Source organism: Lipotes vexillifer, unplaced genomic scaffold (genome assembly GCF_000442215.2).
Source record: "Lipotes vexillifer unplaced genomic scaffold, Lipotes_vexillifer_v1.1 scaffold129, whole genome shotgun sequence".
Lineage (NCBI taxonomy): Eukaryota > Metazoa > Chordata > Mammalia > Artiodactyla > Lipotidae > Lipotes > Lipotes vexillifer.
The window spans coordinates 2048475-2061928 of NW_006777287.1; the positions used below are offsets into that span (position 1 = coordinate 2048475).

Genomic DNA, 13454 nt, shown 5'->3' on the forward strand with positions numbered 1-13454 from the left:
TGGTTAAGAATCCGCCCGCCAATGCGGGGGACACGAGCCCTGGTCCGGGAAGAGTCCACATGCTGCGGAGCAACTAAGCTCGTGTGCCACAGCTACTGAAGCCCACGCGCCTAGAGCCCGTGTTCCGCAACAGGAGAAGCCACTGCAGTGAGAAGCCGGCGCACCGCAACAAAGAGTAGCCCCCGCTTGCCGCAACAAAGACCACGCGCAGCAACAAAGACCCAACACAGCCAAAAATAAATAAATAAATTTAAAATAATCTCAAGAGATTTTTCCTTGAAATTTGACAAACTGATTCTAAAATGTATATTGATATACAAAAGATCTAGAAAAGCCAAACTCCTTTGAAAAATAACAAGATGGGAGGACTTGCTATATCAGGTATCAAAGCTTGTTATAAAGCAAGAGAAATTACGAACAGAATAGAGTTCAGAAACTGAGTCCCACATATAGGTACACGTGATTTATGACAAACGTGGCACTACTGAGCAGTGGAGGCAGGGTGGTCTTTTTCATGAATGGTGGTTATATGGATGTTTACTATGTAATTATTCTCTGGAGTGTATATATATATATATATATATATATAATTAAAATAAAGCATTTATTGAATGCATGAATACTAGTGACTGTAACTTACATAGTGGTTTTTGTTTGTTTTTGTTTTTTACTGTATTATGTATCAGGCACACATTTCAACGCTGCTTTACGTGAGTTAATTCTGTTTAATCCTAGGAAGCAGGTACATTAACAGTTCCATTTTACAGATGAGGAAACTAAGACACAGGGAAGCTATGTAACCTGCCCACAGTTGCACATTTAGCAAGTTGCAGAGCTGAGACTCAAACCTAGTCGCTTTTGCGAAAGCCCCTGCCTTAACTTGTACACTTTTACAATCTAGAAGATGAATGCTGCCTTAAATGAATGAGTATAGAAGCCTCTCTCCGTCCCGCTCCTTCCCCCTTCCTTCCTGACACACACACACACACACACACACACACACACACACACACACTTGCGCGTGCAGTATAATCCTTTGCTCACTTGGAAGAGCGCACTGGGCTGCAGGAAAGAGAAAACAACCAAAACCAAACCTACAACTCCCAGCAGCCATTGCACGCTCAAGCCTGCGCGCGCCCATTCACACCAGAACGACAGGCATCCGGCTTGCGCCGAACTAGGTCTCGGAACTACACTTCCCGGCTCTCCTCGCGCAACCCGTGACACTCCTTGGACCGCGAGCAGGGAGCGGGCTTTCCACAGCTGCGCCTCTCTTGCTCGGACCCGGCCCTGGACCCAACCTCGGACTCCAACACGGCTCTACCATGGAGGAGGCGGACCGAATCCTCATCCATTCCCTGCGACAGGCCGGCACGTAAGGACACAGCCCCCGCCCACCCCGGAATGCCCACATCCGGGACTCCAAAACTCCGGACCTTGACATCTAGGGCTGCAACTTCAGGACCCTAAGACCCTCCCTCCTCCTTACACACACACACACGCACGCACACACACACACGGGGCCTCCCATACCCTTTGACCTCTACACTTGGTAAACCCCAAACTCCAGGACCTAGACACCTCGAGACCTTAAAACCTTGGAACCTCAAGACCCGGGATCCTGAAATCTGTGGATCTTGACATCATACCCTGGGACTCTGACATCTGGAGATTCTAAGCCACCTTTATTCTGTGAACCAGGGAACTTAAAACTCTGGGATCCTGGTACTCAGGGACTCCAAAATCCCCTGGGACTGGATACTTGGGAACCTTCAAACCTGGTTTCCCAATACCTGAGCCTTTTAAAACCCCAGGACTCTAAAATCTGGTGGCCTTAATGCTTGGTGACCCCGACACACAAGGACTCCTGCATTCGAGGGTCCTAAAAGCCCAAGATGACAACCTCTAGGGAGCTTGATTTCTGGATTGCTTGAGACTGGGTGGTCCTGATACCCAGGGACTCTGACATTTGGAACTCCTGAAAACTCCAGCCTCCCAACATCTAGTCTCAAAATCCTAGCAGGTCAGTATCTAGGGGCCTCTGACATGCAGCAAACATGATATCTGGGGATGCAGAAACCCAGAGACTATTCCACCTGGGCTCCTAGGCCTTCCCAGACCCCAGAAATTTGGGGCTTTTAGGCATAGGGAAATTTGAGATTTTTTGAACTCGGATCCCTTCCATCCACCTTTCTACACCAAGATCTTAGGACCTGAGGACTCCCCCCATTCTCAGTTTTCCAAATGGAAGTCAGCCAGCAACACCCAGGACCTGTCTGAACTGTGGCCACCCTCCCCACCCCATCCCAGTACTAGGGCTTCCAGAAGGCAGCACGGCCCAGCCTCATCCCTGTTTCCTGACTGCTTCCCCCCACCCCCCATCGAGCCTGCCTCCTTCTTCTTCAGGGCAGTTCCTCCAGATGTGCAGACCCTGCGAGCCTTCACCACTGAGCTGGTTGTAGAAGCTGTGGTCCGTTGCCTGCGTGTGATCAACCCTGCTGTGGGCTCCGGCCTTAGCCCCCTGCTGCCTCTTGCTATGTCTGCCCGGTTCCGTCTGGCCATGAGCCTGGCTCAGGCCTGTATGGTGAGTGTCTTCCTCCCAATTACACACAGCCTCTTCCTTCCTCCTTCACAAAGTCACCAAGCTCCTTTGAGACTCTTGACTTTCCTCTCTGCCACTTCCCGTTGTGGCTTAGCGTTCATTAGTGGTTAAGGCTGCCGATTCTGTGGTCAAACTGCCTGAGTAGTTCAGACCCTGGCTACAGCACTTGTTAACTGTGTGACCTTGCTAACTGATGCCCCTGTGGGCATCAGTTTCCTTATCTGTGAAATCAAGATGATAAAAGTAGGGTTGTCCTGAGGATTAAATGAGTTGATCCAGTCTGTGCCTGAGTTGCCCCTGGCTCTCATATTTTGAGCTTAGCACCAAGAACTTTCCCCCCTATAGTATCCATTTACCAGTTCCTGAAAAGGCCCTGTTTTGGTTCACGTGCTCAGGCTGAAATTAACCACCACGTTCTCTGGTTGGGCCAGCTTGGATCACCTGGTCATTCCTATAGGGCACTGTGATTGGCTGCTCCTTCAGGATCACTTGGAGTTGGGGGAGGGAGGGTTACCTGAAGGAAGATATGCTGCTTAACTAAAACAGTGTCTGAACTAACTTTACTCTGCTCTGTTGCAGCTTACCTCTCGTGAGAATAATTTACATACTGTCTCTATTGTAAATAAAGTGCCTTCTGGTGAAGCACTCATGCCTCCCCAGTACAGACCTGTGTCCAGTTACTATATCCAAGGGCTCCAAGTAAATGTCATTTCTCCTGGCTTATTAGTTCTGGGATTTTAGGCTAGTCTCTTAACCTCTTTGGGCTTGAGTTTTCTCATGTGTAAAATGGGTAAGAATTGTACCTACCACATAGGGTTGCTATGAGGATTAAAAATGAGTTCAGGGCTTCCCTGGTGGCGCAGTGGTTGAGAGCCCGCCTGCCGATGCAGGGGACACGGGTTCGTGCCCCGGTCCGGGAAGATCCCACATGCCGTGGAGCGGCTGGGCCCATGAGCCCTCTCCGCTGAGCCTGCGTGTCCGGAGCCTGGGCTCCGCAACGGGAGAGGCCAACAGTGAGAGGCCCGCATACCGCAAAAAAAAAAAAAAAAAAAGAGTTCATACGTGAAAAGCTGGATATAGTAAGCTTTGTGCAGGTGGTATTACTATTACTGGATAGGCTTGATCTGGCTGCTTGTGTTCCAGCAACTTGTGGCTACGTAATGAATGTCAACATGCCCTGCATACTCAGTATATGGTGGTAGAGGGACAATAGAGTAACTACAGTGAAACCTTCCACTTAGCCCCAAGGGACTGGGTGGTCAGGTTTCTTGAATTTGTTCCTTGCTTGTGCAGTTTCTGTCTCTTAGAAATAGGCCTCAGAGCTCTACCCTTCCCTTGGCTCTCTGGTTCACCTAGCTCTCAGGAGTTCTCAGGTTCTTCTGTCTGGGGCTCTTGGTGGCCCTCGAGGCAGGCAGTCTGTCCCCTGGCCTGGGGCTGTCTTCTCGAGGATGGCACTTTATAAGGGGGAACTTGTGTCCTGTTTGGCTAGGAGGGTGCACAGTGGGGCGTGTTGAGGAGGGGCTGGGGATCAGGCTTCCCCCAGTTTTCTCTTCCTCCCTTCTCTCAGTGCTGTTTCCCACTGGATTTGGTGGTGACCTACTTTTCCTCACACTAACTTTAGCGTGAGTATGGCTTCTTCAGTGATTGAGAGGTTCACGTGATTGTCTGGCCCCAGAGCCTCGGTTTGCCCTGAGCAGGTAGAAAAGGTCTCTCTTAATCCAGCTGGGTGCTGCTCATGTAGCCCACCTTGGCTCAGCACTGCCGCCTTCTGGTGTCTGCCTCTTCATGTGCCCTATTCCTGGCACCACTTTTTGCGACTCAGCCACCTCCATACTTTGGTGTCTGTCATTTCACACACCCCACTCTTGGAGTGAGTTTCTGTATCAGTCACAGCCCTTTGATTTCAGGTGTCGGAAAAAACCCAAAGTAAAGTAGCTTAAAAGACAGTGGTTTTCACACTGTTTTGACTGTGATCCTCTGAAACAAATATATCTTACGTTGTGACCAAATACACATATGTGTGTATAATAATGATGTTTTTTGAGTGTGTGCTCTGTGCTGGGCATTGTGGTAACCTGGTGTTAACTCACTGAATTCTGGTGACAACTTTCTGAAGTAGGCACTGTTGGTATCCCTTTTCTCAGGTGAGGAAAGTGAAGCTCAGAGAGGTTAAGTGATTTGCCTGCAGTTACCCAGTTGGTAAGAAGCAAAGCTTGGATTTGCATCCACGAAGTATGCTTTCAGAATCCATGCAACTCTGGCCCAGAACCTTGATGGGCCCTTTTATCCCTTAAAGCATCCACATCGGGAAAGTACTGTCAGCCCCATTTTACAGCTAGAAACTGAGCTTCTTGGTGGTTGAATAACCGGTCCAAGGCCTTATAGCCAGTTAAGTAGCACAGGCTGGATTTCAACCCCAATCTTTTTTACTCCAAAGCCCATAGCCTCTTTTAAAAACATTATTTACTATTTTGTGTGGGTCATTTTTATCAGTCAGGGTCCAGTCCAGAGACACAAACCCCAGCAGTAATGATGGTTAACTACTGAAAGAGTCAAAGAAATCTCCAAGGTGTGACAGAAGTAACACAATACCTTGAAAAGTCCCGCTGCCACTCCAAACTGTTCACCTCGTTACCCTTACCTGTCTGCTGTAAGGGGATTACCTTGATTAGTTTCTTGTGTGTCTTTCCAGTTTTTAAAAAATGAAAATATAAGCAAATATAAATATATATTCTTATTTACCCCCTTTCTTACACAAAAGAGAGCATATACCTAGTTTCTTACCTTATTTTTTCCCCTTGCCACATATCCTGGAAATCATTTCATATCAGGCAATCATTTTCTTTTTCCTTTTTGCAGCTGCAGAGTAGTTCATTGTATGTATGCACTGTAGTTTATTCAACCCCTCTCCTATGCTTGGACATTTAGGGAGTTCCCAATATTTTGCAAATAATGCTGTAATGAATAATCTTGTGCATATATATTCTTGAATTGTTGGAGGCCTGTCTTCAGGGTAAACTCCTAGAAGTAGGATTACTAGGTGGAAGGGTAAACACATACGCCATTTTGTTAGATTTTCCCCAGTCGCCTTCACTGAGATTCTTTAATTTCTGCCTTCCCAACAGCGGTGTATGAGAGGGTGCCTGTTTGCCCACAGCCTCACCCACTGAGTGTATTGTCAGAGTTTTGCCCATTCAATAGGTGAGGAATAGTCTCTCTGTATAGTTTTCCTCCTAGCTTTGTACTTGGAAAAACTTTCAAATTTAAGGAAAAATGAAAACAGAAAAATAACACCATTCTCCTAGCTTTCTGTGTTGTTAACATTTTCCTCCACTCTTTTCTCTCTATCTGGGTACACACACACACACACACACACACACACACACACACACACACACACACACACTTTTTTTTCTGAACCTTTTGAAAGCAGCAGACATCATGACACTTCATACCTAAAACTTTTAGTGTATCTCTCCGAAGTAAAAGGGCATTTGCCAGTATAACCACAATATCATGATCCCACCCATGAATTGAATATTGATAGAGTAATAGTATCTAATATTTAGTGCATGGTCAAATTTCCTCAGTGGTTACAAAAATATCCTTTATAGCTCTTTTTGTTTCCAACTGCAGAGTCCAATCTAGGATGATACATTTCATATCACTGTTACATTTCTAATCTTCTGTATCCAACAGTCCTCCTTAGTTTTCGTTTCTTTGTTTCTTTTTGCAATGATACATGTTTTTGAAGAATGCAGGCTGGTTGTTTCCTGGAATGCCCCATAATCTGAATTGGTCTGATCGTTTGCTCATGACTAGATTCAGGTCTGGGGCAGGAACTCTGTGCAAGTGATAGTATCTCCCTGCCCGAGTGGACCTCAGGTTGTCCCGGATCGGTGATGCTCGTGTGGCATCTCTCCGTGTGCTTTCAATTCAAGTCTCTCTTGTAAGCAAAGTTGGACATATTTGCATATGTTTAAGGGCCGTTTTTCATTCTCTTTCTGGGAATTGTCTGCTCCTATCTTTTGCCTCTGTTACTGTTGCACTGTTGGTCTTTTTGCTTGTGTAGTTTTAGGCACTCTTTATATACTAGTGAAAAAGATTCACTCTTTGCCTATGATATGAACTCCAAACATTTTTTCCCAGCTTGTCATTATGCTTTTGACTTTGCTCACTGTAATTTTTCTTTAAAAATTTTTTCATGTATTCAGAAATACCCATCTTCTCTTTCATGGCCTCTGGATTTTGAGTCATATTTAGAGAGGCCAGAGCTTTAATTTTATTTTTTCAAAAAAAATTTATTTATTTATTTATTTTGGTTGCGCCGGTCTTAGTTGCGGCACGTAAGACCTTCGCTGAGGTACGCGGACTCTCGGTTGTGGCACGCATGCCACAACTAGTTCCCCAACCAGGGATTGGGCCTGGGCCGCCTGCATTGGGAGCATGGAGTCACACCCACTGGACCACCAGGGAAGTCCCCAGAGCTTTAATTTTTAAAGCTCTGAAGGCCTTGGTGAGCCAACGGAAGTTCAGAGGGTGGTTGTTGGTGAGAGAGTGGGAGTGTTTGTGGTCTCAGCCCTGGGCTCCGAGAACAGGAGGATCCTGCCTACCCGACTGATAGCGGCCACCCTTCCCCACGCCCAGGACCTGGGATATCCCTTGGAGCTTGGCTATCAGAACTTCCTCTACCCCAGTGAGCCTGACCTCCGGGACCTGCTTCTCTTCTTGGCTGAACGTCTGCCCACTGATGCCTCTGAGGACGCAGACCAGCCTGCTGGTATGGGGTGCCTGGGGCGTGGTGGGGGTGAGGGAGAGGGTGTTGTGGGGGCTGAGAGAGGTGGAAGTGGTGAAAAGGTTGACTGGTGGGTGTGGGGTATATGTCTTCAGGAGAACTAGGTGGGAGGACTGGGGCTGGGAGAGGGGATGCAGGGCAGGGGGAAGGGAACTGGGGCTTGGGCTGACCCAGGTGGGGAGTTGGTGCTGGAAGGGGCCTCTCTGCCTCACCTCCTGCCTTGCCCCCCGCCTCGCCTACTCTACTTTAACCACACCAGGCCACTCCGGCCTCAGGGCCTTTGCATCTGCTGGCTTACTCACCCAGATAGCCTCATGGTTCACTCCCTTACCTCTTGGAGGTTCCTGTTCACATGTCACCTCAGGGAGGCCTTCCTTGGATTGCCTTGTTTAAAATTATATCTTCCTCTCAATGGTCCTTATCTTCCTTTCCTGATGACCACCTGACAGTCTTCTGTATTGTACAGAAGTGTACCAAGGTCACATTCTCCTCTACCTGCCTCTGCGGGAGGGCAGGAGGATATTTATCAGTTTGTTCACTGAAGTAGCCCAAGGGTCTAGAATGGTGACTGGTACCAAGTAAGTAGGTGCTTAATAAGTGTTAGTTGAATGTCTGAGTGTGAGAATGATAGCTACATAGATATGTATCTCTGGGGGGGCAGTCAGGCTGCTTTCCCAGGGTATGCATTTTTGGAGTTGTGGCACTGTCACCTGATTGACACTCCCTCCCCACTTCCCTAGGTGACTCAGCTATCCTCCTCCGGGCCATCGGGAGCCAAATCCGGGACCAGCTAGCCCTGCCCTGGGTCCCACCCCTCCTTCGCACTCCTAAGCTGCAGCACCTCCAGGTGGGACCCCTCAACTCATGTCAATATTGCTTGTTGCTGCCTTGCCTGCTTTGTCCCCATTTGGGTGCTCAGGTTTTTGGCCCCCTCCCCCTGGTGCCCCTGTCATGATCCATCCTAGAGGTCTGATTCTGCTCTCTCACCAGGGCTCGGCCCACCAGAAGCCTTTCCATGCCAGCAGGCTGTTCATGCCTGATTTGCTCTCCAGAGGAGGTGAGGATGAGGCTTTGGAGAGGGGCTGGGGGGAGGGGTAGAGGTGGGCCTAACTGCATGGTGAGGCAGGAGGGCTGGCTGACTCTGTTGCTGCCTCCAGAGCCCCGGGAGTTCCAGGCGAGTCCCCTGCTGCTACCAGCCCCCGCCCAGGTGCCGCAGCCTGCTGCGAGGGTGGCCTCGCTCCTTGAACGCCACGCCATCCAACTCTGCCAGCACACGGGCCGGGACCACCCCAGGGATGAGGACTGGGTCCACCGGGCATCCCGCCTCCCCATCCAGGTACTGCCCAGTGCTTGGTCCCTGCTGACGAGGTCCCTGCTCACTGTGGCTCCCATTTCGTTTCCCGTTAGTCCTCTGCCCCTCTCCTTTCCCCACTTTGTCCCTCTCTTCCATCGTCTCCTCCCTGTGTGCAACTACCTGGCTCCTTCCCTGAAAGAACATTGGAGTCAGAAAGATTGTGGCCCTCACACAAGTCAGTATGGCCCCTCGGAGCGTCCGCTTCCTGCTGTGAGGATACGGGTGGTGATACTGCTCTCTTCTGAGGGCGATGTTCCACTGAAGGATGTGCACAGGCAGCCAGAGCTGTCAGGATCTGCTCCCTTCCACCCTGTTTCTACTACCTTCTTCCTGCCCCTGATTCGCTCCCTCTTTCTCTGTCTCTGCCGTCATCATCGATGTGTGGCTTCCAGATCTCTGCACCGTCTCTTCTCATCACTGGCTTTCTCGTTCTATGGTTTTCCTGCCCTCTTTCTCTCTCCCCACCGCTGTCTCCTCGTTTCTGTGTCTCTGCCTCATCTACCTCTATATCCGCCTCCATCTCCCCTCTGTCCACCTCAGTATCTGTCCCCATCCTCTCCCCACTTTGTCCGCCTCTGGAACTGTCTCCTTCCGCCTCCTCTGCTGCCATTTGTTCTGTCTTTATCTTTTTCTCTCTTTTTTAAACTTACAGGCATTTCAGACACAGAAGTAGAGAGAATAGTCTCATAAACTCTATGTCCCTGCCATCCACCTTCAATTATAAGCCTTTTGTGGGAATTCCCTGGTGGTCCAGTGGTTAGGACTCAGTGCTTTCCCTGCTGAGGGTCCAGGTTCAGTCCCTGGTCAGGGAACTAAGATCCCACAAGCTGCAAGGCACAACCAAAAAGACAAAAAAAAAAAAAAAAGATATAAGCATTTTGCCAATCTTTCCTCATCCCTTCTCTAACATTTTTTTCTGTAATATTTTAAAGCAAGTCCCAGACATCATATCATTTTAACTCTAAATACTTAAGCAGACATCTCTTAACTCAATAAGGGCATTCACTTTTTAACACAACCCCTGGGCCATTTTCACACCTAACAGAATTAACAGTGACCTCTTTTTCTTTTGTTTTTTTTTAAAGCTTTGTATATGCATTTTATCTTTTGAACCAGAACCTATTACATCTTTTTTTTCCCCTAAATTTATTTATTTATTTACTTTTGGCTGCGTTGGGTCTTCGTTGCTGCGTGCGGGCTTTCTCTAGTTTTGCTGAGCGGGGGCTACTCTTCATTGCAGTGCGCAGGCTTCTCATTGCGGTGGCTTCTCTTGTTGTGGAGCACGGGCTCTAGGCACGTGGGCTTCAGTAGTTGTGGCATGCAGGCTCAGTATTTGTGGCTCGCGGGCTCTAGAGCACAGGCTCAGTAGTTGTGGTGCACGGGCTTAGTTGCTCCGCGGCATGTGGGATCTTCCTGGACCAGGGCTCAAACCCGTGTCCCCTGTATTGGTAACAGTGACCTCTTAATACCATCCAACACTGAGTTCATAATCAGATTTCTCCAGCTGTCTCAAAACTGCCTCTGTTCTCATGTCTCTCTCTCTCTCTCAATTCCACTCTGCCTCTGCCCCCTTCTTTGCTCAGCACCTCTGACTCGGTTTCCGCTCTGTCCCCACATATCTTTGGAGTGTTGGTCTCTAATTTGGGGGCTGCAAGCTTACTTCTCTCCCTTCCCACAGCCTCCTCCAGCGCAGGGAGCCAGTGGGTAGAGAGAAGCAGGGCTGAAGAAGAGGAGGCCCCGTCCTCAGGGAGCTCCCAGGCCTGTGGACCAGGAGAGTGGGTCCGGGCCCCCTTGTGGGAGAGGCTGGATGGCTGGTGTGACTTCGGGGTAGCACCTTGTCAAGCAGCTCCCTGGTGGAGGCAGGGCCTTGGGTACCCAGCAGGCCTCCACACACTTCCACTGTTTCTAGGAGGATACTCGGGCTCAGCGGCAGCGGCTGCAGAAGCACCTGGCCGAGCATCTGCGCCAGACCTGGGGCCGGCCAGAGCCCCCCCAACAAGCCCGAGACCTGGGAGAGCTGCTGCAGGCCTGGGGTGCTGGTGCCAGGACTGGTGCCCCCAAGGGCTCCCGCTTCACACATTCAGAGAAGTTCACCTTCCATCTGGTGGGTGGGCCTGAGTGGCCCTGGGACATGCTGATGGGGCCAAGGCAGTATTGCTTTATGTACACATACCACGTTTTATCCATACAGGGGCCCGTGTTCCCACCTGCCCTCTCCCCATGGTGGATGGGCACCCAGAACGGTCCCCTGGCTTCTTGGGAACTTCCGTGGAGAAAGGGTAGAGGGGTGGGAACTATGTAAGCGTGTAGGGCTGCTCTTTGTGCAGACCCCAGCTTTTCCTGGCAGTTTCCTCTGGACATATCTTCTCTCCTTGGATGGTCATCCAGAGGGGCCCTCATCCTTCTCATGGGCAGATGGGCAAGAGCTGTGTCAGGGTCAGGGAGGTTTCTTTATGAGCAAACACTCCAGTCTAAGGTCACAGAGAGCGCATTGATCCTCACACACATTCTGACAGCCATCAGTGGTACAGTGGTACTGTACCTGGGTATGGTGCTGGGAAGGTGCTTTTGGTGGATGTTGAGGCTGGGCTGTGAGGCGCAGGGCTTTCCCCGACAGCCAGGATGCTCCTTTCTCGCTCCCCAGGAGCCCGAGGCCCAGGCAGCCCAGGTGTCAGATGTGCCGGCCACCTCCCGGCGGCCTGAACAGGTGAGCAGAGCAATGGTGGGGCGGGGGAGGTGTCTTGGGCCCTTGGCTGTCTACTGGGCCTGACACCCCCACCCCGACTGCCTGTGCCTCCCAGGACACGTGGGCAGCTCAGGAGCAGGAGCTGGAGTCTCTTCGGGAGGAGCTGGAGGGAGTAAATCGCAACATTGAAGAGGTTGAAGCCAACATGAAGACGCTGGGGATCAGCCTTGTGCAGGTGGGTGTGGGAGAGGGGCTGTCCACTGGGGTCAGGTCACAAGTCTGGCCTAAACGGCTTAGAGGGACTTGAGGGGGTACTCTGTAGAGGTCTGCACTTGTCAGAAGGGTTCATGGGAGACACTGGGGACCTGTGGGCCTCTTGAGGGTTCAGGAGAATCAGTGGGAGTGAGAGGGCGATGTAGGGTTGGGGGTGGGGGTGGTGTTGGACCTGCAGGGGTTAGAGGTGCCTTGGTGTCTGTGAGAATCGGGAGGGGTGTAAGTGTCCGTGGGCCTCTGTAGGGGCTTGTGGGGCTCATCAGGGGTCCTGGGGAGTCCGTGTGGAGGTGGAGGGGTCAGAGGGGCCTGTGGGTGCCTGTCACTGCTTATAGGTCTCTGTTACTATCAGGAGGGGTCCGAGGGGCCCCTAGGGCCCCTAGAGGGATGTGTTGTCATCTGAGGGCCTTGGGCTAGGCCAGGGCTCTCCAGGCTTAGCGGGGGCTGGGAGGTTGTGGTGTGCATGGGGCTTCCCCACTGACTGGGAGTGGGGATCCTGGGTGCCAGGTGGAGACCGAGTGTCGGCAGAGCAAGCTCAGCACAGCGGAGCATGAGCAGGCCCTGCGCCTGAAGAGCCGGGCGGTGGAGCTGCTGCCCGACGGGGCTGCCAACCTTGCCAAGCTGCAGGTGGGGTTGGTGCTGAGGCTGGGCTGGGAGGGTCCGAGTTGGATGGGCCCAGCCAGTGTGACATGTAGTCCCCCTGCCACCACCCCCAGCTCGTGGTAGAGAGCAGTGCCCAGCGGATCATCCACTTGGCAGGTCAGTGGGAAAAGCACCGTGTTCCGCTCCTTGCTGAGTACCGCCACCTCCGAAAGCTCCAGGACTGCAGAGAGGTAGGTGGTGGGGTCCGGGGCCATGGGTGGGGCGGGTTCGGTCCCTCCCTAGGGGGCTAGCCCTGCGCTCTGCCTCACTGCCCTCTACCCGTGGGGTCCTGGCAGCTGGAATCTTCTCGACGGCTGGCAGAGATCCAGGAGCTGCACCAGAGTGTTCGGGCAGCTGCTGAAGAGGCCCGCCGGAAGGAGGACGTCTATAAGCAGCTGGTAAGTCCCGTGCGGGGGCCCTGGGCCACTCAGAGCCGGGGAGGTGTGGGTGCTAAGGGAGCACCTGCTGTCTCTGCCTAGATGTCAGAGCTCGAGACCCTGCCCAGAGACGTGTCTCGGCTGGCCTATACCCAGCGCATCCTGGAGATTGTGGGCAATATCCGGAAGCAGAAGGAAGAGATCACTAAGGTACGCCATCGTGGCCAGGGAGGGTGGGTCATACGGGTAGATAGGCCAAAGGGGCAGATGTGTGTTGCAGGGCTACGCGGGGACCTCACACCCTCTGAAAGTCAGAGCTATCTGGCCATACCCAGACACAGAAGAGCCCCACACAGTCCACTCCAGCCACCCCTGACCCTGTCTGGATGGGACAGCATAAACGTGAATGCCCTCAGCTGGCTGGCTGCCCACCCCAGACGGGCTCACGGCTACCCTGGTCTCTGCCAGATCTTGTCTGACACGAAGGAGCTTCAGAAGGAAATCAACTCCCTGTCTGGGAAGCTGGACCGGACGTTTGCGGTGACTGACGAGCTTGTGTTCAAGGTGTGGGGCAGGCCGGGCTGGGTGCGGGGGTGGGGTGGGTCTGGGCCCTGTGTGAGCCTCATAGGTACACTGATGCTCGGGCCTGGCTTTGCCCTGGGGAAGATGAAGTCAGGGAGTGGGAGAGGGTGGCCTTGTGGGGGCCTGGAGGTGGGGGTGGGGTAGGG

The 13454-nt window shown here is 51.7% G+C and overlaps 1 protein-coding gene across 2 annotated transcripts in view; it reads left to right on the forward strand.

The window, feature by feature from the left end:
* The first annotated feature begins 1159 nt into the window (after positions 1-1159).
* Positions 1160-13454, forward strand: part of CCDC22 (CCC complex scaffolding subunit CCDC22) — a 13831-nt gene continuing 1536 nt past the window's right edge. The window contains exons 1-14 of one of the 2 annotated variants that reach the window (XM_007450915.1): positions 1160-1375; positions 2407-2584; positions 7250-7382; positions 8138-8244; positions 8388-8454; positions 8555-8733; positions 10661-10855; positions 11396-11458; positions 11553-11672; positions 12215-12334; positions 12424-12540; positions 12646-12747; positions 12829-12936; positions 13195-13290. In XM_007450915.1, the coding sequence (XP_007450977.1) occupies positions 1326-1375; positions 2407-2584; positions 7250-7382; positions 8138-8244; positions 8388-8454; positions 8555-8733; positions 10661-10855; positions 11396-11458; positions 11553-11672; positions 12215-12334; positions 12424-12540; positions 12646-12747; positions 12829-12936; positions 13195-13290 (1635 nt within the window). In that variant the 5' untranslated portion in view covers positions 1160-1325. The remainder of the gene's footprint in view (positions 1376-2406; positions 2585-7249; positions 7383-8137; positions 8245-8387; positions 8455-8554; positions 8734-10660; positions 10856-11395; positions 11459-11552; positions 11673-12214; positions 12335-12423; positions 12541-12645; positions 12748-12828; positions 12937-13194; positions 13291-13454) is intronic. The other variant, XM_007450916.1, reaches the window with a different exon arrangement.